The sequence below is a fragment of the Carassius gibelio genome, chromosome B6 (assembly GCF_023724105.1).
Source record: "Carassius gibelio isolate Cgi1373 ecotype wild population from Czech Republic chromosome B6, carGib1.2-hapl.c, whole genome shotgun sequence".
Taxonomy (NCBI): domain Eukaryota; kingdom Metazoa; phylum Chordata; class Actinopteri; order Cypriniformes; family Cyprinidae; genus Carassius; species Carassius gibelio.
In genome coordinates, this window is record NC_068401.1 from 9,140,133 (window position 1) to 9,164,029 (window position 23,897).

At 37.6% G+C, this 23,897-nt stretch overlaps 1 protein-coding gene across 5 annotated transcripts in view; it reads left to right on the plus strand.

Moving 5' to 3' along the window:
* LOC127959571 (collagen alpha-1(VII) chain) overlaps positions 1–23,897 on the plus strand; it is a 55,207-nt gene that overhangs the window by 18,327 nt on the left and 12,983 nt on the right. For 4 of the 5 annotated variants that reach the window (XM_052558820.1, XM_052558821.1, XM_052558822.1 and 1 more), the window contains exons 25-87: positions 105–254; positions 1,736–1,872; positions 2,035–2,161; positions 2,745–2,888; positions 3,007–3,182; positions 3,399–3,428; positions 3,549–3,575; positions 3,675–3,719; positions 3,850–3,951; positions 4,052–4,114; positions 4,369–4,404; positions 4,494–4,547; positions 4,695–4,766; positions 4,906–5,019; positions 5,604–5,630; positions 6,272–6,325; positions 6,476–6,547; positions 6,632–6,691; positions 6,776–6,811; positions 6,938–6,982; positions 8,517–8,552; positions 8,661–8,705; positions 8,798–8,833; positions 8,917–8,952; positions 9,028–9,063; positions 9,257–9,328; positions 9,584–9,643; positions 9,822–9,857; positions 9,970–10,050; positions 10,474–10,509; positions 10,596–10,640; positions 10,725–10,796; positions 11,488–11,532; positions 11,630–11,665; positions 11,772–11,813; positions 11,900–11,980; positions 12,057–12,092; positions 12,394–12,429; positions 14,035–14,115; positions 14,203–14,238; positions 14,359–14,430; positions 14,540–14,584; positions 15,284–15,319; positions 15,415–15,450; positions 16,165–16,269; positions 16,369–16,434; positions 16,645–16,680; positions 16,762–16,797; positions 16,909–16,947; positions 17,029–17,064; positions 17,159–17,281; positions 17,522–17,731; positions 17,866–17,901; positions 18,082–18,126; positions 18,232–18,345; positions 19,505–19,576; positions 19,667–19,711; positions 20,339–20,374; positions 21,493–21,528; positions 21,601–21,645; positions 21,865–21,897; positions 22,031–22,093; positions 22,431–22,466. In XM_052558820.1, coding sequence (XP_052414780.1) covers positions 105–254; positions 1,736–1,872; positions 2,035–2,161; positions 2,745–2,888; positions 3,007–3,182; positions 3,399–3,428; positions 3,549–3,575; positions 3,675–3,719; positions 3,850–3,951; positions 4,052–4,114; positions 4,369–4,404; positions 4,494–4,547; positions 4,695–4,766; positions 4,906–5,019; positions 5,604–5,630; positions 6,272–6,325; positions 6,476–6,547; positions 6,632–6,691; positions 6,776–6,811; positions 6,938–6,982; positions 8,517–8,552; positions 8,661–8,705; positions 8,798–8,833; positions 8,917–8,952; positions 9,028–9,063; positions 9,257–9,328; positions 9,584–9,643; positions 9,822–9,857; positions 9,970–10,050; positions 10,474–10,509; positions 10,596–10,640; positions 10,725–10,796; positions 11,488–11,532; positions 11,630–11,665; positions 11,772–11,813; positions 11,900–11,980; positions 12,057–12,092; positions 12,394–12,429; positions 14,035–14,115; positions 14,203–14,238; positions 14,359–14,430; positions 14,540–14,584; positions 15,284–15,319; positions 15,415–15,450; positions 16,165–16,269; positions 16,369–16,434; positions 16,645–16,680; positions 16,762–16,797; positions 16,909–16,947; positions 17,029–17,064; positions 17,159–17,281; positions 17,522–17,731; positions 17,866–17,901; positions 18,082–18,126; positions 18,232–18,345; positions 19,505–19,576; positions 19,667–19,711; positions 20,339–20,374; positions 21,493–21,528; positions 21,601–21,645; positions 21,865–21,897; positions 22,031–22,093; positions 22,431–22,466 — 3,956 coding nt within the window. Of the gene's footprint in view, positions 1–104; positions 255–1,735; positions 1,873–2,034; positions 2,162–2,744; positions 2,889–3,006; positions 3,183–3,398; positions 3,429–3,548; positions 3,576–3,674; positions 3,720–3,849; positions 3,952–4,051; positions 4,115–4,368; positions 4,405–4,493; positions 4,548–4,694; positions 4,767–4,905; positions 5,020–5,603; positions 5,631–6,271; positions 6,326–6,475; positions 6,548–6,631; positions 6,692–6,775; positions 6,812–6,937; positions 6,983–8,516; positions 8,553–8,660; positions 8,706–8,797; positions 8,834–8,916; positions 8,953–9,027; positions 9,064–9,256; positions 9,329–9,583; positions 9,644–9,821; positions 9,858–9,969; positions 10,051–10,473; positions 10,510–10,595; positions 10,641–10,724; positions 10,797–11,487; positions 11,533–11,629; positions 11,666–11,771; positions 11,814–11,899; positions 11,981–12,056; positions 12,093–12,393; positions 12,430–14,034; positions 14,116–14,202; positions 14,239–14,358; positions 14,431–14,539; positions 14,585–15,283; positions 15,320–15,414; positions 15,451–16,164; positions 16,270–16,368; positions 16,435–16,644; positions 16,681–16,761; positions 16,798–16,908; positions 16,948–17,028; positions 17,065–17,158; positions 17,282–17,521; positions 17,732–17,865; positions 17,902–18,081; positions 18,127–18,231; positions 18,346–19,504; positions 19,577–19,666; positions 19,712–20,338; positions 20,375–20,696; positions 20,733–21,492; positions 21,529–21,600; positions 21,646–21,864; positions 21,898–22,030; positions 22,094–22,430; positions 22,467–23,897 lie in introns of all 5 variants that reach the window. The other variant, XM_052558819.1, reaches the window with a different exon arrangement.

A 23,897-nucleotide genomic window follows, 5' to 3' on the forward strand; every position in this document is an offset into this window, starting at 1 on the left:
GATTTTTCTGAAAGTTTAGGAACCGGTAGTGTGTGGTTTAAGGATCAGAAGCACAATTATAGTTGAATGCACTTTTTAGTGTGTTACATACTCTCTTTCTTCAGACACAGGAACGGGTCAGTCTGAAACACTGCCCGGAACAGCCACTTCTTACCGTGTGACAGGTCTACGACTGGGCCGTCAGTACCGTTTCACCCTGCAGCCCACCTTCCAAAACCAGGTTGGACCTGAGACCAGCGTGACTGAACGCACAGGTTACACAGATTCTGTCTCTTTCTCTTTCAACTATAGAGTATTGAAATACCTTTTTTTATATTTAATCTTTCCAAATTAAACAATTTAGATGAAAATTTTATTAACTGATTGTTTAAGATAATTGCAGATTCCTACAGATGACCTTTGCATGTAGTCTACTTTTTAAGAATAATTTTTAATAAAATATACTATATTAGTTGTTTTAGTGTTTATTTTAGGGCTGTCAATTAAAATATTTAATCTAATTAATTATATGATATGCTGATTAATTATTCACAAATTAATCACATGTAAATTTTTGCTGCACAGTACACTGAGACAGTATATATATATGAATATAAATTCATACATTTAAACACATGTAAATATTTTCTAAATATATACACTGTATGTGTGTGTCTTTTTATATATATATATATATATATATATATATATATATATATATATATATATATATATATATATATATATATATTACATATGCATAGTACACACACATATTACATAAACAAAAACTTTTATTTTGGATGCGATTAATCGTGATTAATCATTGCCCAGCACTACAAGTTCTATTTTAAAAATGAAATATTCTAAATATTAAAATAAAATCGCCAGTAGATGGTGGCTCACTCATAAGTTCACTTGATTTATTAAAAAATGTGGATTTATTCAGCAATGAAACTATGCTGCATTTTGCTCAGAATAGTACAACAGTTCTGCTGTGAACAATTTTTGTTTGCGAAATTGAGAAGAACCATATTGACCATACATACCATAATGTAATACAATATTAACTTTTTGTTTATTGAACTATTGTATTAAATTGATATCACATTTGCAATAATACAGATATTCATGAAAAACAGCCAAAAACGAAATTGAACAATGATATTTTTGCCATCTTTTATTAATTTTAGAAACATATTGTATTACTGCATTCTCATATGCTTCATTACACAGTCAGTTGTTGTCCTGCATCATATTCATCAGCAACTGCATTCAGTCTAAGATGGTGTACAGGTTTTTCCTAAATTAATCTCACCAAATTTAAATTAAATAGACTGATTAGTTTAAATGCATTTGTGTTTAGCATATACGTAACAGATTTAACATATTAATTTTTTACTCTTAGATAAAAGATCTGACTCTTCTGGTGAAATATTTTGTGTGAATTATGTCATACAGTACTTCTGACTTTGAAGTTTAGGCAAATTATAGCTTGCAATGAGAGTACAGTGAATAACATATTATTACACTGGTCAGTCACAGAGGGATTTTTCTCTCACTACATGCTCTCCCTGATTTTTCATTTGGGACAGATGATCATAGTGATTGATGTCATGTTGTACTTTCACACTATCACTGCAATGAATTTCCCAAAAATTATGTTTACATAAATGAATAAATAATTTTCAAGAATGTTCTACTTACTCTTCTGCTGTATTCCTTGCTTAATATGTTTAATAAATCCACATTTTAGTGTGTGTGGGAGGGCGTTTGGATGTTGTCTTCCTTGTCCCCGCATCTCGTGATCGTTCTGGCCTGGTGGGACCTGTGTTGTCTCTGCTTGCCAGCTCTGCTGGATCCTTAACCTCCATCGGACCCAGAGACTCCCAGGTGCAGTTCTGTTGGTACTATCTGAATGTGGTCTTCCAATTTTTTAATAAATTTTTCTGTCTCCAAAAAACATTGCTGTGAAAGTGCCCTCTTCTGACAGAGTGCATGAGGCATTGAGCTGGTCAGTGTGAATGAAGTGCTTGTAATATCTGTTTACTCCAGATGGGGGTGGTGATGTACAGTGAAGATCCAAAAGTGCGCTTCCCCCTCAATCGTCATAGCAACAGTGAGACCCTGCTGCAGGATATTTTGACCACCCCATTCAATGACAGGCCAGGAAATAATATAGGTGTGTTTGTGTTTTGTGTTTTTTTGTTTTCTCATTTAATTTTTTCATTTTATGTTTGTGTCCCATTAAATACCCAGTATGTGTATTTCAAGTTGACACAAACATGTCCAGGTCATGTTTCAACCCAAAATCATATGGAGGATAAAAATTAGGAATTACATATTGCATACTATATATATTGTGTAATGAAAATGAAGATAATTTCTAGTACCTTTACGGACATACTTACTGTAGTTGTTATACACGGAGGCTGAAGGAAACAGACAGAGTTGTGGATCTAAGTGCAGGTGGTTTAATAAAAAGACTAAGTGAACAAAGAACCTGAAACACTGTGAACATAAAAGTCCAGACAAGGCACAGAGAACATGTAACGGTAGTGCAATCATTTCTTACATTTAAAAGCAGTACAATAAAATATATATGAAACCCTAACAATTATATACATACATATACATATATATATATACATATACATATTATATATTTACGTTTTATTTGTAAGCATGTACTGTACATATTTGACATTTAGATGACATTATTATGTGAATGTGAGTGTGCTAATATTTTCTGCTTTTATGTGTAGGCCAAGCAATGACATACGCACGTCAGTTTTTGCTGAGCGCACCAGAAGGTCGGCGGTATAGTGTTCCCGGGGTGGTTGTTATTATCGCAGATGAGAAGTCAACTGATGATCTTAGCCAGCCCGCTGCTGCTGTTAGAGCTGATGGTAAGCCACACAAAATCAGCCCCAGCACATTAATGTACACAAAAACAGAGCAAACCATCCCGGCTGCTCTGTCCCATGTCCATAAGAGTGAGTTAGCACTGTAATCACTGTCCCTCAGGTGTGACAGTGTTGGCGGTAGGAATTGGACGTGCAGACACTAGAGAGCTGCGGTTGGCAGTGACGGATGGCAGCACTCAGAACCTGCTCTATGCTCAAGACGCAGATCAGCTCTATGGCCTCCACCCCGACCTGGCAGACCTCCTCTGTGGTCTTGCACGTGGGACTAGTGTCACGGTCAGATAAAATCCATCCATCTAGCTGTCAAAAATATTGTGTCATCATTTTTTACATATATGATCCTTGCTTTGCCTGTCAGACTTACTAGAGTCATGATACAGCAGAAGTTTTTTTTATATGATGGTGGTTTTAAACCTTATTGATAGTCTTTACTGATAACAGGAGAAGACTAGGTGCAGTAAAGACGGATTTTGATTTGTTGTTTCCTTTTAGCCAGGGCCTTGTACTGTACAGTGTCATCAAGTAAGTGCGTACTTAAAAGACTAACACATACAGAAACACCAAGACATAATTACATATTTGTGTTTACATTTGTACATCTACATGCACCTCACAGGAGATTGACCTGTGTCTTTGTTGCAGGGTGCTAAAGGGGAACTGGGTCAGAAGGTAATAATTCTTGTTGTATAGAATGACTCCAAGTTGGCTTTTTGATAATTTTCTGGTGAAATGTTATGATATGCATCTTGTCTTTTGTGTGTATAATAGGGTGAGAGGGGCAGAGATGGAGTAGATGGAAGAAAAGGCGAGCCTGTAAGTTAATCTGCATTCACATTTAACTCTGTTTTTTTCATCTACACTGTGGGATCCATTACTTATTGCTTAGAAACATTGTTTTTATATCCTTAACTCAAGTAAATGTCTGTCTGATTGTTTTAAATAGGGTCGTGATGGTTTACCCGGTCGTGAGGGCCCCAGAGGACCAGAGGGGCCACCAGGTCAACCAGGCAGCAGTCTGGGAGTGAGAGGAGAGAAAGGCGAGAGAGTAAGTGGCACTTAAATATGAATACACACATATATGCACACAGATCACAAGTGTTGATATGCTCTCTCTTTCTCTATTTGTTTCCCTCCATCTTTTTCAGGGTTTCCCAGGACTGGATGGCAGTCCAGGTGTTCCAGGCCGTCCTGGTGCAGTTGGATTACCTGTAAGAATGAAATCATTCATAATTGTATTAAATGGTACTGTTAAAACAGGTATTTTGTGGATATGCTGTATACATAGCATAATAATCAGGTCTGGATGCATGCTAAAAACTCTTAATCTTTTAATTGATCTCTTAATTAATCTCTTAATTTAATCCTCATTAGTGCAGTACCACTTAAAATATTAGAGCTTAAAAGATCTCATGAATTGATGTACAACATGAGTTAATTATCTGATGTCATTCTGTTGTTTTAGGGCATTCAGGGATTAGCAGGTGTGAGAGGAGACCCTGTGAGTCCTCATTCACATACTCTACATGTGTAAAAACAAACATACACAAACAAACACTTATTAAATGTTTTGTCTGTTTTGTTTTATAGGGAGAACCAGGCCTTTTAGGCCCTCAGGGATTAAAAGGAGAGAAAGGTGAAAGGGTAAGACTGATATTAAAATTAATCTCTAACTGCTCTACTCTACCCCTTGATTTAGCATTTTATTTGTTAATTCACTGTTACAGCATTTACAGCAAGAGCTTACATTTTTTGGTTCAAGAAATGATATGTTTTTACTACTTGCTACAGGGAGAACCTGGATCTGCTGATGGAGGAGGTTTACCGGGCCGTAAAGGAGAGCCAGGAATCCCAGGGATCCCTGTAAGAAAAGAAACACAAGAAAATCACTCTCACCCGAATAATGACAAGAAAGAAGCATATACATGTACAAGTTCTTCATGTCATCAAGTAACCAACAGGGTTATTACATTGTCTATTTTATGTCTTTCTTTCCTTTAAGGGTACTCCTGGTCGTTCAGGTGTGGATGGGGCGAAGGGAGAGCCAGGTGCACGAGGTCTGTCCGGACTGGATGGACTCCCTGGGTTGCCAGGCACTGATGGACTTTCTATTAAGGTCAAAATCCATGGCCTTTTTTTTTTTTTTGCATCTTTTTAAAATTTCAAACACTTATAACATAAACATATCCAAACCAACCAACCAACAGACAATGTCCATCTTTTACAATGCTAGTGAAAAAAAAGTAAAAGAAACATACCAAAACTCAAAATATTACTTAAAGAGACATCAATAAAATCCAGGTATGTAGTCTAAACTTGAGGAAAAGCTTCGGTAGACATGTGGGTAATACGAGTTAAAAACGAGAAAAAATCATTTCCCTAATAATCTTTGGCCATCCTCCATTTATCTTTTCTGCTAAAGATAGAGGTTAGAGGTCAAAATAAAAATTATCGATCTACAGTAAAACATCTGCACAGCAGAGAAATGAACCAAATATCAATCAGTAATATCATGCCATGTTTGTTTTCTTATTTTAACCCAGCTATGAAAATATGTGAAAGTGTGCCACAGGCATTTTTATCTAGATCGATATTGTTATGCAATATTATATTCATTGTTTTCACTGTTTGAAGTTTCTTGTATGCCTTCAGCCAATCATGTACCTGTCTGTTTTTGTGTTTCATTTACTTTTCCTGCAGGGTGAAAAAGGCAGCCCTGGTGAGAGGGTGAGTTGAGATAAATTCTTCTTCAAAAGAAGACAGGGAAGCGAAAGAGAGAAAGAGAGAGAGAGAGAGAGAGAAAAAATAATTGCTGGTTTGAATATTAAACAGAACAAATATTATAAAATAAGACATCAAATGGTGCATAGGTAAGCTACTATACTTTAGTAGAATCAATTACTTAAGATGTTTCCATATGAAGCACATTTTTTGTCTATTTTTCAGCATATATTAGTAAACGTACAGAAATGTTGTACTGATTGCATGTTGATAGTCCCAAGTGTAAGGTACATGGTCTTTTTATACTATACCTTTAACCCAGAATCCATGTATTCAGATGGAACGTAAATGTACACTGGTAAAAAAAAGAAAATTACTAATTTCAGAAATTAAACCACACACTACAAAATTATTTTTTATGTGTTTTTAGGGAATTTAAAAGCAATAATCCATTATTTCTTGATGTGGAGAAGCAAGTACTCTAACATTTTATTAAAACGCCTCACGTTGTTTAAAGGATTCAGCAAGGGCACAGTAATCTAATGCACCACAAGAATTCTCTGATGGCATACTAATACAATGGGTAAAGACAATCAGTCACATTTCTTGAATGCAAATGTGTTCTTCTGTCATATTCTGATTATCAGGGTCCTCCCGGAGTGGGTAGTGGGGTAGCTGCTAAAGGAGATGGCGGTGAACCTGTGAGTGTCTCCATTATTCATGACAAAAGTGGCCATGTAAATGGATGTTAACGTGTGTATCTGAGTGCTGCTGTAAATTGGTTGTGTGTACTTCACTGTGTTTTTGAGTTTTTATCACATGCACCGAATCGCATTTGTGTGTATTTTCAGGGAAGTCCTGGACCGCCTGGTCCTCAGGGCCCACGAGGACTGAATGGACAAAAAGGAGCCAAAGGAGAATCTGTATGTTTTTCTGCTATTATTTTTTTACATTGCTTTTAAGCTATTTTTTGTTTGTGTCTTGTAAAATGTGTGATTGTGTTGCAGGGTGAGAGTACTGAGGGTAAACCAGGCCCCCAAGGAAACACCGGAGACCCTGGTGATCGGGTATGAAATGCTTTCACTATTATATTTCACGTTTGTGCTAACATTCCTCCTCATTTTTCTTTCATTCTTGGATTTTTGTTTCAGGGTCCCCGAGGACCTCCTGGTGAAATCGGAAGTAAGGTAAAGAACAGAAGTCAGTGCATGACTTTATTGTGGCTTGTGTCATCAAGGTACAATGAACACGCTTTCTGAATGCATAATCTATGAATCAGTTGATGACGTTTTGTTGTTTATTGTTTTTTTCAGGGTGATCGAGGACAGACTGGACCACCTGGTTCAGACGGAGCCAAGGTGACTACTGTATATGTCCATGCATGGTCGGAAGCCTCTATTTATAAATGTTTCTAGATTTGTACTATATCCCTTGTGCTCTTTAGTGTTCCCCAGGCTTATTTAAAAGCATTTTAAGGTCTGATAAGGAGTTAACAATGTTTTACAAAAATGTAGCTGTTTAAATGAGTTTGAATTATATATATATATATATATATATATATATATATATATATATATATATTATGGGTGTAACGGTTCACAAAATTCACGGTTCGGTTCGATACGATACACTGATGTCACGGTTCGGTTCGGTTCGGTTCGATACGTTTTAGATACAGCAAAATGTAAAAACATCTCAACTTTTCAGAATGCCGCAAGCGCACCGCGGGTCATGTGACAAGAACCAACCAATCAGCTTCATCCTTTCCCGTAACAACGTTGAGAGCTCAGCCAAAATGAAGGAACAGCTGATCATAGTTGTATATGGATTGCAATTTTGAAATAAATTCAGTAGCAGAGCTACTGCAAGCGATTTTTAGAGCTGCAAATCCATTTATCCTTCGCTGAAATTTCCGCGTCTCATGGAGAGAGCACGTCATTGTTGCTTAGCAAAGACAGACGCCTCAGGAGAAAGACGCGCTTAGCGTTTTCCATGCGTTTTTAGGCACGATATGTGAACGGCCCCTAAGGCGCTCGCTCACTCAGCACGCGCTGAAGGCTCGTTGCAAAATGTCTAATGCATTTAACAGACCAGAAATATAAGATCCTAAAATAACCAACAGGTCTGGTGTTTGGGTTGGATTCCCTGTAAGCTATAGTGTCTAAATGCTGCAGGGATAGTTTGCTGCGTGCATGTTTCTCCTTTTTTTCGTCTTTTCCCAGATAGTACTGACGCATATATCCCAGATATTCCCGCTGTTTTTTTTTTTTTGTAATCCCGCTGGTGTACCCTGTCATGTTGCAGATGCGACATACCGTTGTTTTTTTATCCACCACTCTCTTGCCATCACCATTATAGCTTAAAGGGAATCCAAAGTGCACCCAAACACCAGACCTGTTGGTTATTGGAGGATCTTCTCATTTCTAGTCTGTTAAACGCATTGGCTATTTTGCAACGAGCCTTCAGCGCGTACTGAGTGAGCGAGCGCCTGCTGAGTAGCCTAACATAAACATATAAGATGGTGTTTTTTTCTTCTTCGGGAGTGTCAGGGGCGTTGCCTGTTATGTTGTATGGGTTATTGGGCTACCTTGTTGAACGCATATCATTATATTTCTTTCTCTCTCTTTTTTTTTTTTCAAATATAATTAATTACTCCAACGAACCGTTCGGTATACATAATGCGTACCGCGTACCGAACCGAAAGCGTCGTACCGAACGGTTCAATACGAATACGCGTATCGTTACACCCCTAATATATATATATATATATATATATATATATATATATATATATATATATATATATATATATATATATATATATATATATATATATATATATATATATATATATATATTATATCATCCTTTGTATTATTCTGATCTTTTTAGGGAGACAGAGGCCTTCCAGGTCCAGCAGGAGACAAGGTGTGCCCTTAAGCTACAATACATAAAGCACTGATGTACCGTATATTCTTATTAGAGAGCTGTGGATTATGCTGTGCTTGTTTGTGTCTGTTTTTGTTTGTATGCTAGGGAGATAAAGGTTCAGCTGGCCCCCCTGGACCTCAAGGATTGAGGGTGAGTGGCTGCACAAGCCATGATAAGTCACAAGCCATGTGAAAATGCATAAGTATACATGCATGCTGTAAATTATTGATATGTGCCTTCAGGGATTGTCAGGGAGCAGTGGCCTTCCCGGAGAAAAGGTAAGTTAAGATTTCAGCATTGTTCTCAGATATCTACTTTATTTTTGTACTTTATTTATTTATGTTTCTCTGTCTGCTTTAAGGGTGCTGAGGGTGAAAAAGGGCAACCAGGAAGCTGTGTAAGAAAATAATATAAATGCTTTCAAATTCATATGAACATTTCATTCATTGACATTCCCTGTGGCTTTTTTTAGGACTGTCAGAGTTCATTTGGGAAGAAAGGAGAGCGGGTATGACTTTTGAGAACAATGCGGAAACTCTTGTCTATGTCAGATAACAGTATTTCTGTTTTATTCTTATGTTAAGTCCTTTTTATATTATCATTCAAATGGTACAAAGTACAAACCCATTCAAATCCGATTTTTACTGTTGAAGTTCTATTCAAAATTTCAACTATTTTAACTCTTCTTTTTCTTCCTATAGGGTGAAAGGGGCCTCCCAGGACTTGCTGGCAGTAAAGGTGATAAAGGAGATGCAGGACAAAAAGGGGAAAGGGTGAGTTTTGTGAATGAATGAAGGTGTTCATCAGGGAAATGTCTGACTGGATGTGATAGTTAGGACATTTTAAGATGGAAATTACACTTACTCTTTCACATTGACTTTGCTTTATCACACATAATTGTTAAATAAAAGCTTTTATTATTATTATTATTATTATGCAGAATTTGTAAAATAATTTATAAGATTGATTTCAAAATACATCTGAAATTGTGAAAGCGTATGATTGGAATTTTCTAATCTATCCCACAGGGTGTCCCTGGAGCAGGAGAGCCCGGCCAACCTGGACCTAAAGGGGACCAGGGTGATCGGGTGAGTTTGTCTTCATACATTATATAAACTAGATTTGCATTGCCAAATTAAAAAGTTTATAAGGCAGTAAAAGTATTAAGGTAAAGATTCAGTTTTAGGCTTTGGTTTTACATAATTGAAATATAGAATCAGCTGCTGTTGTCATAATATTTAACATACTGCTTATTTATTTAAACAGGGTTTCACTGGGTTGTCTGGAAAACACGGTGTGAAGGTAAAGTAAAAAACTTTCTCACTCCAGTGACTCATATGACTCACATGAGCATATGTTCATGCAAATGACTCGGCATTAGCCTGAATAAGTTGTCTCTTTTCTCTATGTGAAGGGCAATCAAGGTGACCCGGGGGAGAGAGGGGAGACAGGAAGTCCTGGTCCACAGGGGCCCATGGGCCCCAGAGGGAAGGATGTAAGAGTCTGCACCCATTTATACATGAACTAAAACTACTAAAAGCTGCTTCTAACAACTTCATCTGCAACTAATGCTCATCACTTAAACTTTTGTTAGGCATAAGTGTGTCACCCTTATTATATCAGGTGTTTTGAAAGTTAGCTCTTTCTACATTAGCCTTATAAATGATCTGCTTTGGTAATACGATTTATTCAGTGCTTTTTTAACATTTAACTCTTTCTTGTTTTTCTTCTAACATCTTTCTTACTGAAGTAACAAGTAGTCAAGGTAATCCTTGTCTTCAGATTCTGCTCCACACTTGCTTAGAGCTACTGTATTTGTACATCATTCATGACATTGTAATTATTTAGTGACTAATTATCATAGCTTAGATACAGTAACTATTGTCAGGAAGTCTGATCTGTTATTTTGTTTCTGTAGGGACTACGAGGAGACAAAGGAGAGGATGGCATTCCAGTAAGTTTTTTTTCCCCATCATTCCTGTATTTGTGAGTATGTTGGTGTTTTGTATGTAATGTTGCTCTGTTTTTCTTGCCTCTAAGGGAGAATCAGGGTTGGCGGGTAAACCTGGGGAGAGAGGTCTAAGAGTGAGTACACAGATTTGTTATTCGATGCTACGAATCATTGTACTATTCCAGCTATATCCTAACAGTGGTGTTTTAATATTCCAGGGACTGCCAGGTCAACCAGGACAGTCTGGGCCAAAGGGAGACACAGGGGATCCAGGGGAAGATGGAAGAAATGTAAGACATATAGCTACCTAAATGTATATCAGCAGAAGTTTGAATAAAATAATTAATGAAATTATGTTAATACAAGGTACAACATTAAAGCACAAAGAACATGACTATCAATAGAATAGATATTACAATAGATTAATAGTGAAACAGGAATATTTAGATCCCCATTTTGTCAGCAAATATAATTTCTATTTACATATTTTATTTGTAGTTGCTATGAAATCATATATTAGCACTTAATCAACTAATACTAGCACTTACCTTTTCCTTTCTTGTCTTTCATATTCTTATATAAAAATAAAAAACCTGGCTATGTGTTCTGTACTAGACTGAGACTTGTCATGGCACTTTTATACTGTTGTTGTTCTCTTGTTGATCTGATTGCTTCTATTGTTCTCATTTGTAAGTCGCTTTGGATAAAAGCGTCTGCTAAATGATTAAATGTAAATGTAATATGGTTCCTTGTATATAACAGCCTGCAATCTTAAGAGGTCATCGATCCAGGCCTATAACCCCAAACTGATGTTTTATTGGATAATGAATTTATTGGATAAACAACCATATAGTTAAAAACATCAACCTTGCCTTTAAACAAAACTACACCGGATCAATGCTGCAAGGTTTTTAGGTCTGTTGGTTTAGATTATTGAGTTATTTTTGTCTAGTCAGGTGATCAGTACTTTGTTCTGTGCAGGGCACCCCAGGTCCCACCGGACCAAGAGGCCCAAAGGGAGAACAGGTGAAATATCAGAAACTTCTCACTCGACACAATGTTTGGCCCTCCACACAAGCATTGAAAATTTCATCTAACTATGTTTATTTTGGGTCATTATAAGGGAATACAAGGTCCCCCCGGGCCACCTGCTGATGTGGTATGTTTTTAAGCCATTATTGTCTCACTGTACTTTTTCTACGACATCTGTTTATTTAAATTACCTGTTGTTTTTTTACTCTTTTTGAATTTCTTCATTCTTTTAGACATCTGGAGAGAAACAACTAAAAGGTGACAGAGGAGAAAAGGTACAGTAAAATGTCCATAGTGTTTAAATTCCATATATCATGCATATTCTGGTTTGGTTATTGTGATACCCTTGTTTTAACACCAGGGAGAGGCGGGTGACCCAGGGGAGCATGGGGGTAAGGGTCAGAAGGGTGAACCAGGAGTTTCAGGCCCACAAGGACCAAGCGTAAGTCCTTATGGTGATCAGACAGTATGTGTAATTGGAAATAATGTGATTTGTAACTTAACCTATTTGTTTTTAGGGTCCTGAGGGGCCGCGTGGGCTATCAGGAGCCAGAGTAAGAACCTCCTACTGCTTTTGTGCCTTTTAGCTATTTAGAGATTTCTTTGATCTGTATGTGTATCGGTTTGTGTCTGTCTCTATGGCCGCAAACACACTGCAATAAATGTAGTGATATACTTAATCCCATTCAAACACAGTTATTTAGGACATTGGCAGCCATATTATAACACTGAATTAATTTCATTCTAAACATTCTAAAGATTCCTCATTAGATCTCCACTGTAGTACCACACCAGGGGTCATTCTTTTTAATAGCAGATTGTGCATCTTATTATGCTCTCTGTTTTTCTTCTCAGGGTGACCAAGGCGATAGGGGTAGTCCAGGAGACAAGGTAAAAAATGTTCTCGGTTTACTGTGGGACGTCACGCTCAATTTTATTTGAGACCATTAACATGTATTTCAAGACATGAAATACAAAACATAGTTAGCACAACAAACATTTTTAAAAACATAGTTAAAAATCAGCTTTGTTTGAGTGACAGATTCTGACATAAAAGAAGGCTGATGAATTAGTTTTATATTTTGGTAGTATTCTTCCAGCAACTCACGATTCAATAAAATTTTGATTCAGGGAATCATGATGCGATTACTAAACAATATTTGATGCATACATTTTTCAACAGTGCCTTAAGCCCCAAATCATTTTAAATAAATCATGCATTAGACCTAGAGCCTTTTCAACATATGTGGAAGCTTTGGGTTGCTTAAGGGTTCTGACAGACGTGAACAGGCTGTTGTTCCTCCAGCTCCAGATGGATACATTAAATGTTTTTTTAATGTAATGTTTCTAAAAGTTTAATTTCAGTGTGGCATTTTTTTTTTTTTTTTTTTACAAAAAAAAACCACATACACACAAAAAAAGGGAAAATATTTTGTGAGAAAAAAGTTTTTCTTAGCTCTAATAATTATGATCAGTATCTAGGTTAATCACCATTTAGCAAAACATTTGCCCAAAAGCTTCTAAAAATTGAAACTGTGATAACAATCTTCGTATTTGTATATGATATACACAATTTTTCTTCACTTAACCCCTAGTTGCTCCAGAGGTGTGTGACCTCTGACATATATAGCAGCAATTGTAAGTCGCTTTGGATAAAAGCATCATAAAATAAGCAGCTTCCTTAAATATCTCTTCAAAAGCAGTTGTAAGCACCCCTGCAAAAATCATTCTATTTTAAAATGCAGCAATGACAATATTTTGAAAGTGAGTGTCATAGAGCAGTAGACAGCTGAAAAATGGCTGAAATGGTACAACTGGCTGCATTAATCAGTGTAAAGTATAAATATAACTGCTTAGTCATCGATCTCTCTATACTGCAGAAGCTGTGACACACTTCATTATGTCAGGTTTTACCTCTTGGGGTTTTAAATAGCAAGTCTCACCAGCGCTGCAATTATTTGTTATTGGCTGTCTGGGAGACTGTTTATCTTTGTTTAACATTTGTGCTACAGAATTGAAACAAGGCTTTGTTTCGTAATGGGAGGAAATGAGAAAACAAGATCTCGGTGATGTCTCGAGGAATATTGTAAACCATGTTGTGGCTATCTGCTTGCTGTCAGAGAGACGTATAGCCAATTAGTTTATATCTGACCCTTGTATACTTGTACCAGTCCTCATCTGATTTATCCTTTTGATCTCTGTTCCTTTCATAATTATTGTGTAGGTTTCTTGATTTATTTTTATGGCATTAATTAAGCTGATGACTGCTGCTTTTGGCATGCATATGTGTGATGCTGTCAGAAAGGTGTTATTAGTGAAAAAAATTGGATCTGTCAGTAAACCCATTCTCATTATTATTCACAACTCAATGCTGAGCAATCTGAAACTGACAGTGTGCACTGACATTGACAGTGATGTTGAGTGTTTTTTTGTGTATGTGTGTGTCACAGACAAGTTAATATTGATTGTTTCTTTATATGTCTGCATGGTGTGCAGGGAGAAAGAGGAGCGGCTGGTTTGGATGGACGACCCGGTCAGGATGGGAAACCTGGGCCTCCTGGAGCTCCTGGATTACGGGTCAGATTGCTTCAGTCCTTGCATCAGGTTCATATTCAAAGGATCTAATCAGTCTGAAACCTGCTGTAAATGTTTTGGGTTTTGTAGGGTGACCCAGGAAAGCAAGGGGATCCTGGAAGAGATGTGAGTACTCCAGTCTCTCCATATGTCAAATCATTTGTTTGTTGCGTCATGATGTTCTCACTGTTTGCTGCAACAAATCAATCCAGTATTTAATCTGTTTAACATTTAATTGCTTCCTAGGGCTTGGCGGGACTAAGAGGGCCTCAGGGGCCGCTAGGACCACCTGGGCCCCCGGGAGATAATGGCACACCTGTGAGTAATAACAAAGCTTTATCTATTGCAAGCATTTATCCATACAAATTCACATACTGGAGCTTAAGCCCATGTTATTACATCAATAAAATGTCATGCTTTATTTCAGGGTAAAGCAGGGGTGGATGGGAAACCAGGACTGCCGGGAAAACCTGTAAGTACTGATGAAATCTTAATGAAAACCCAAAATCCTTTCAGAAACCTTTGTTGATATACTGTATATCAGTAGCATGTGTTAATTTCCAAGCCTGCACTTAAATCCTGAGGCTTTCTTTGGTTATCAAGGCTCAATCTAGAATGCAGCTTGCAAACTCTCTTTCCAGTTTAGTAACCACACCACAGCCCTTGTCCTCCATAAATGAGACGATTAAACCATCCTGCTGATAATAAATCACCCTCTTAGCACCCTAATGAGCTTCCAGTGGGAAGTAACTGTCTAATAAATGCTTTATAGTCAAAATATGTGAGGAGTTTCAGTCAGCCGTGTACTAATGTTAGGTTAACCTGACTCAGATAGATTGCGCTGCTGGAGCTGAGCTTACGCTAAACGCGCTCGTCCTGCAGTTTCTTCTGATTTACTGATCACAGACCCTGAACCAGCTGTGGTAATTGCAGGAGCTATATTGGGCTGGATGAAGCCCATCATATATCTGTAATACGAGGTTGCATGTCGCGCGAAGCGTTTAGAAGAGAAATTACTGCTTGAATGAGCCGCACAAAATTACAAGAGTTCTCATACCAAAACAGGAAGAGCTAATTACAGGAAGTCTTGATTACAGAAATTATGAAAACGCGCCTCGCACTCATCCAGATGTCTGTGTTTAATGCCTCGTTTTCTATCAAACTTTTTCAGGGCGAGGATGGTGTGCCAGGAGAGGATGGTCGAAAGGTAATAAAACACCTATTGCTGAAAGCTTGTATATGATTGCATTATAATTTTTGATAATTAGCCTCTGATCAAATCTGGTTATGCCTTCTTTGCAGGGAGATAAAGGAGAGTCGGGGCCTGCTGGAAGAGATGTGAGTCTCTTGTCTTTATCTTCCTGATCATCCTGTTCTCACTCTCTTCCTGCCTTTCACAGCATGAGACAAGTCCATCTCAGCTTATCATACTCCGCACTACATAACACTTTCAAAATGTACATTTTAACTAAGGCTTATCTGACATTTTTTATGTAAAATGTTATTATTACCATTATGTGGATCGCATTCGCTGTGTTGCATCAAAGGTAAGCATGTAAAAGGTTTGTAAAGGCTGTTCTAGTTTTTAGGTGCCACCTGATAATGTTTCATTTGGTTCTCCTTTTCTGTACCTGCTCTTTTCTTCCTGCCATTTGTGGCCACATGACTCAATGTACTCAGATTTTGTTGTTTTTTGTGATTCAGTCAATATCATTATGTCTCTCTGCCCTTTTTACTCACTTTTTACTCACACAGCTAATTTTCCCATCAGCACAAATCAGATTTGTTGTTAAATGGATGTTTTCAATCATAGAAACACACTCGCAAACATATACACACACTCTCTCATGAATTTTAAAGGCGTGGATGCACTTCTTCCTGTGCTTGATGCCGAGTGCAGTCAGTAATTATGAGTCGGCAGCCTTATGGGAGAAACTCTTCACTGATGAGTTTATTTGATGTGCAAATTTATGCCCATTAATTAAGAAATTAATTTGTATCATGGTTATTTCTCTTATCTCCCTCTCCCTCTCTCTGTTTCTCCCTTCTCAGGGCCGAGATGGGTTGAAAGGTGATCAGGGGATTGCAGGACCTATTGGTCCTCAAGGTCCCATTGGACCCCCTGGAGTTCCTGGAAATGCTGGACCACCAGGACATGTGCGTTTGTGTTTGTGCATATGTTAATCACATGTGAATTCTGGAGGAAGCTAAATGTATGCAAACAGCTGTATATCTCAATCTTTTTTATTTTTTCAGGTGGTGTATGTTAAAGGGGAGCTAGCAACACCTATTCCAGGCCCCCAGGGCCCTCCAGGAGCCCCTGTAAGTAACATCCACCATTGCTGGCTCTACAGCAGTAAAATTCAGTTGTCCAAGACTATGTATTTTTGCTTTTTAGAAAAAAATCAACTAAAGTTTTCTTCAGAAATTTAGCCTAAGTACATACATCGAATCACTGTTTGAATGAAATACAGACAAAACGAGTGTAGCTGTGAATTGTGACTTTTATATGCATTGCTTTTTATCAAACAGGGAGTACCTGGAATTCCAGGAAATGCTGGACAAAGAGTAAGTTGGTTTGTGTGTTTGCAAGTAAATATGTTGCTGTTATATATCATGATGCAAGTTATAATATTGTGACCTTTTTAGGGGGAGAGAGGTCTGCCAGGCTTGAAAGGAGATGTGGTGAGTGTGTTTTTACGAATGTGTATTTTAGTGGTCACTGCTCTCAGAGCTGTCACAAGGCAGTTCCCTCAGCATACCTGACTGTAATAATTCAACTCTTTCGATTGACAGGGTGATCCAGGAGAGGATGGCAGACCAGGAAATGTAGCGGTAAGCAAAATGCTCTAGCACACAGCCACACATGCATTGCTGGCAAGATGACTAATGTTGTTTTTCCCTGTTTTGTCATAGGATGTGAAGAAAGCTTTTTCAGAATTTGGCATTGAGGTACTGAGAAATTTATCAAAATCATTGACAGAGTTTGTATGTAGATGTTCTTGTCACCCTCTCCCCTGTTCTTTGCATATACGTTTCACTGCAGGTCAAAGAACTGAAACTATTAATTGATGACAGAGGCAATCTGATATCACAGTTGAATGAACTGATGAAGGGAAAGAGGGGCGAAAAAGGAGATGTCGGACCTAGAGGCCCTGCAGGAGCAGATGTGAGTTAAAACGTGCATATGTGCTATAGAGTGGTCTCTGGTAGTTTAATAGTTGGATGAGTAGTGTGTCATGGTACATTTTGCAATGAAAATCATGCAAAAACACATTGGGCGCTGACCATGGTGCTGAAATGTATTTCTGGTTAGAAAACATCAATCAACTCTATATTTCTTTCTTGTCTCATCCTCTCCTCTTCTTTCTGTTTTAAACCTTGTTCTTCCTTGCATACTGGCATTCAGGGTGCAAGGGGTTTTCCAGGTGAACGAGGTGTGAAAGGAGAGCAGGGTGATAAAGGGCCTGCTGGCCCACAGGGTCCTCCAGGCAGGGCAATTGGAGAACGAGGCCCAGAAGGTCCACCAGGACAGGCAGGTGAACCTGGAAAACCAGGAATACCAGGAGTACCAGGACGAGCCGGTGAACTCGGAGAAGCTGGCAGACCTGGGGAAAAGGTAAAGAGAAGAAGAGTATTGGTATTTTGTTACTATAGCTGTTTTACGTCTTGTAGGAGATTAAGAGCTGAATAAAGAAAATACTTTATATAAAGTTATTGTAGAAATTAGATTAAACTTTGTCTTTGTTGCAGGGGGGAAAAGGGGAGAAAGGTGACAGAGGGCTAGCTGTAAGTACCATTACTATAATTCATAGCAGCTCGCGCAAGATCCACATTTAACTTTGCCTCACTTGCTAATGCCAGTTGAATTAAAAAAATACAAAATAACAAAAATAAATAAATGGGGCTTGGTGTTTGTTTAAACCCTACTTTCTTGTTTTCATATGGAATAAATCTTCTCTTGTTTAGGGTCCAGCTGGATTGCCTGGCTTAGGGGGGCCTCCAGGACCAAAGGTAAAACAAAATAAAGCTCACATTTGTAGTGCTCTAAGGAAAGTTGAGAATTGAATTTTGTCAATGTTGTGTGTACTAACATATTGAGCATGTGTGTGTTTTTAGGGGGATTCTGCATCTGCTCAGAGTGGTTTGCCTGGTGCGAGGGGTCTTCCAGGACCCCAAGGTATCAGAGGAGAGGCTGGTCCAGTAGGACCTCCTGGACCTACAGGAGAGAGGGTGAGGGTTCAGAAACATTTATCAGAGTCCATAAAAAGCCTTACAAATTCTTAGATTTAGTTGTATTAAATTTAAGGCGATAAAAAAAATCTTAAATGGTACAAGAAATTTCCTAAATTTGGGCATGGAAAGACAATTATTGCAATATAACTCAATGTGACAATTCAACTTCAAAAGGATGTGATTTCTCTGAAGAAATTTGAGCAATGTACCTTTCAAAGTCAGGTGTCGCTGCTTTGTGTTCTGTGATTACCGTGGAAACCTCTATATTTCTGTCATTCTGAAAGTGCCTCCTGCTGGCAGAGAATGAATGTACATTTTAAAAAATCCAGTCTGGTGTTTTTGTTAGGACCAAAGTAAAAATCAATGCATATTTTTACGCAGCAAATTATTATTAAATTAATATAATGATTATAATATATATGATTCATAATAATTGTTCGAATTACCGTATTTTCCGGATTATAAGTCACACTTTTTTTCAAAGTTTTCTGGTCCTGCGACTTATAGTCAGGTGTGACTTATTTTTCAAAATGAATTTGACATGAACCAAGAGAAATTAACTAAGACAAATGAACCAAGAGAAAACATTTCCGTCTACAGCCACAAGAGGGCGCTCTATGCTGCTCGTTGCTCCTGTAGTCTACCACTGAAAACATAGAGCGCCCCCTCGTGGCTGGAGACGATAATGTTTTCTCTTGGTTCTTGGTTCTAAATAAATGCGACTTATAGTCAAGTGCGACTTATATATATATTTTTTTCCTCATCATTACGTATTTTTGGACTGATGTGACTTATACTCAGGTGCGACTTATAGTCCGAAAAATACGGTACTATATTAATTGATACTTTTGACTTTTGAATCCTTCTGAATCGTTTAAAGGCTAAAATGTGAAATTTAAAAATTAATAAAACTTTTTGTGAAAAACTGAATTCTAAATTGTGCTTTTTACAGTCATTTTACAGTTTAACATGTTACCATAGACCATTGCCATACCCTGCTCATATGATAATTTTATTTGTGTAGGTCTTAAAAATGTCTTCAACTTAATCAACTAAATAATCCTGCAGATAAACTGTTTATATGTGTGGCAGCATGCTACCTTAAATGTTTGTCACCTTAACTGACGTTCTGATCTGTGATGTGTCCTTCTCACAGGGCTACACAGGTCCTCGTGGGGAGAAGGGAGACAAAGGAGCCAGTGGAGAAAGTGGAAAAGATGGCTCCCCAGTGAGTATACCCTTTTATTAGCCATAACTGACAATATAATTTAGTCTATTCGTTTAATGTTACAATAAAACTGTGGTACTTTTATCTTAGGGAAGTCCAGGAGACCCAGGAAAACCAGGGCCGGATGGGAAGCCGGTGAGAAACAAATTCCAGTTGCTATGTTGCCTTTTATTTATTATTAATGTTGATGTTATTGTTTGATGTGTGCTAAGGTAAGCATCTTTATTAGTTTTCATTATACTTATTAGATATATACACTAAGTATTACTTTTTAAAGTGATGTGACAGTTTTTGTCTGGTGGATGATAAAATGGTCAAAAACAGTAATAAAAACTGAAACTGTACTGTATATGATACTGAGGGACCTGATACTTATCTGTGAACCAGAATGCCTTAGCACAGTCAGCCATCTCCATCCGATGATGCCTAATGCATTCCTAGGTAGGATAAAACGGTCATGCATATCGGTCTACTGTAATTACAACAAACCACAGTAAGATGACCAGAGAACGGTGAGTCCCACAAATATTGCTCTCAGTTAAGAGCCTGGTAATGTTTTGTGAACTATGCAGGACTTTAATACCAGATTAAAATTTAAGTTCAAATTTTAAGCTTTTCATCACTTACTGTGATAGATTAGTCAAGTATATGATATTGTAGTAGCCATACAGTATGAAAACATGCTGTCAGAGATAAGCATTAGTTGGTAGGAGGAGAGTTTTGACTCTCACTCAAACATTTATTTATTCTCCTCTGGAGCAGGGTTTGAAGGGACCGGCCGGTTCGCAAGGCCTACCTGTGAGTAACATCACCCTAAAATGGCAGCCTCTCTTGGGCTTGCCATTGTAGGAAAGCCTGGGGATCTGATGCGAGTACTAGATCTTGCTGTGAACACTAGCTGACTTCCTTTGCCTGAAGCTCCATAGAGAAACAGAAACAGAAGTAACAATGCAGCACAGCTTCTATCCGCTAACCACTCTGTCTCCCCTTTTGCTCCTCCACTCCTTTTTGTAATCCCACATCCTTCAACTTCTAATTCCCATCCACCTGAAATTCGGACCATCACACCTCTGCTCTCTCTACACTTCCTGTCCCTCCATCCCTTCCTTCCTCTCTCTAGGGCTTGCCTGGGTTCCCAGGAGTGCTGGGCAGACCGGTAGGTTTTCTGTGGCTGAGATTGTAGGCTGCTTTGCTAACACTGGGAAGGGGGCCGTCCTTGTCTTTGCAGTTTGTTTGTGTGTATTTGTGCATTCATGTATGTCTGTTAGTTATTTGAGAGAGTTTGGAAGTATATATTTTGTTTTATGTCTCTGTAAGCCATGTGAATGTAAGATTTATACACTACCATTCAAAAGTTTGGGGTCAGTATGTTTTTTTTTAAAGAAATAATACTTTTATTTAGCGAGAATGTATTAGGTTGTACAAAAGTGACAATAAATACATTGCAAAATATTTCTATTCAAATAAGTTATGCTCTTTTGAACTTTATATTCATCAGAGCATAAACTCAGCATATTAGAATGATTTCTGAAGGATCATGTGACACTTAAGACTGGATAATTTGGGTTTGCCATCACAGGAATACATTACATTTTCAAATACGGTAAAATAGAAAACAATTCTAATGTAATTATATAATGTAATAATATTCACAATATTGTTGATCAAATAAATGCAGCCTTGGTTTGGGTAAGATACTTCTTTCAAAAATAGTTTAAATAGTAAAATCTTACTGACCCCAAACTTTTGAACAGTAGTATATGTGTCCAATGTTTGTACAGTCTTTGTCAGAAGTATAGTTTACAGTATGTCTGTCCGTTCTGAGTTTGTGTGTGCTGTTTATATGTGCATGTGTGTATCTGTGTGCTTTATATTGTATCAGCCTGATATTCATACCAAATATGTATTTTGAACAGGGGAATCCAGGAGAACCAGGAATAAGAGGACCAACGGTATGTGTATTCAGTTTAATGTACATACTCAAATTAAAAATCCTTTTTCTAACCTTTGGTTTAATATTTCAGGGACCTATGGGCGGAAATGGACCCCCAGGGGCTCCTGGTGTGAAGGTTAATGCTGCATTATTTGACATGGACCCTATAATTTTATTCATTAGCAATCATTCTAAATCAACCATAACAGCTTGATTAATCAACCATGGCAGTTATTTTATGTATAAGTTATTTTGTCCCTATTTGTGTCCTGATTTCCTCAGCTTTGGCATAGCTGATGCAAATAACATATAAAATGTGTGTGTATATGTTCACATGTTTGTGTGTGATGTTTAGGGTGACCCAGGAGAACCAGGCATTGGAGTTCAAGTAAGTTTTCCAGCTGAGTAGCGATGAACACTTTGCTACAGGCGATTTGATACACAGCAATGTATTTTTGGAGTTACATAACTAACCCACCAGAGTATACTCACTCTTCAATCGTTCCTCTTCATTCTTCAAGGGCCCTCCTGGACCTCAGGGCAACAGAGGGTTACCTGGACCTTCAGGCACTCCAGGAGCAATAGTAAGATAAAAACTCAATATTGGAGTCATTCCAACAGCTCATTGGAGTCTGACCTCTGTCTCTCCACAGAGGTCATTAGATAATCTCTGCAGCTCCAGTTTAAAGCCTCTTCACATGCTCTGTTTCTCTGTGCCTTATTTATCCATGACTCTTGTAATCTTCAGTTTGCCCTTACATTTCAGAAAGCAAAATGTTTTTCCTCCTTGCGTAGGCCTATTTCAGCACTTTAATATCAGTGTACTGTTGTGTGTTTTATATATACATATTGTCATTATAGATAAGGGTGATTTATATTTGTCTGAGTAGGGATGAATGCAGCACTTTCTAATGTTTGCAGGGACCACAAGGACCTCCAGGGCTTCCAGGACAAGTGGTGAGTAAATAAACATACCAGACCAACATGTATTACAGAGCATTTCAAATCATGAAGAATCCTCTATTACACTTTTCCCTCTTCAACTAATTGGTCAAATGGCGAAGGTGAGGCAATGCGTGGTTGAATGTTTGATCAATAAAAGCCGAAATGCATCAGCTGTGTGAGAGCACTTGGATTTGGATTTGAAAAGCAATATAGCTGTTTCACAGTGCAGTCAGAACTGTTTCTATGAGGTGTGAGAAAGATTGAAACTGAACCACAATTCACTTTCTCAGATGGGCACATATTTTGCAATTCTTTTGCAATACTCAGACCTAGTTTATATGAAGTGCCTCTGTTCTCCTGTTCTTTTGCTAATATACATACCTGTACATAGACATTTAATAAACTATATATATATATATATATATATATATATATAGACCCTTTTACAATTGGTAAACAAGGTGACGTATTTGTGTGGGCGGGGCTTAGCTGGAGGCAGAAAGATTCCCCTCAACACTTGAACAAACGGTAGCTAGCGAGTTTTATTAGCTTGTTTTTTTAACAATGGCTGGAGAAAATCTGAATATATCTGCTTTATCTGAATATTTAAGGTCACTCACTGTCCGGGACCGCGATAATTATTTGAAAAAGTTAACTTTAACGGACGGAACCAGATTGGTCGACCCGTACACAATCACTCATTGGATGGACGATCTGACAGGATTACCTCCGATTGAGTGGCCTGACATCTACACTTACCTGATAGAGAAACCGAGCGTGTATAGTAAAGAGAAACTGAGGGCATATAAATCCTTAGATTAAATAAAGAGTGACATTAAAGTAAAATTATTATTAAGATGTAAATATTTTCTAGAAAGACTGCAAATTAATTATAAACTTTCTGTATTTATTCTTTCTTACCATGTTCTTAAATTCCGGTCACAATTAATCACAACAATGTATATAAAATGTTCTCCGTCGATTCTGGCAACCAACAACACAACAAGACGACATTTTAAGCTCCTTGAGTAGCCGACCCTGTGTTGGTTTGTATTAGCCGCCTCCAGTTTTCCGTTTGTTTTGCCTCCAGCTAGCGCCGTGACGTACCTGTGACGTCCGCGCAAAAGGGGTCTATATGTACTGTATATATATATATATATATACACACACACACACACACACACACTTTATATATATTATATATATATACATCAACATATATAACACAGTATATATACCCATGCACACACACACATGATTTTATGCATTTTCTCTGAGATTTAGAGCATACATAAACATACTTAAGTGTATTTTTATTTTATTAATTGTCATAATTAATTGTGTATTAGTTGTTTATTGATCTTGTTCAAAATTATAACCTAACTAAAGATTAGCTAGAAAATATCATTGCACCACAAAAGTCAGTATTCTAGTGCCAAAAAA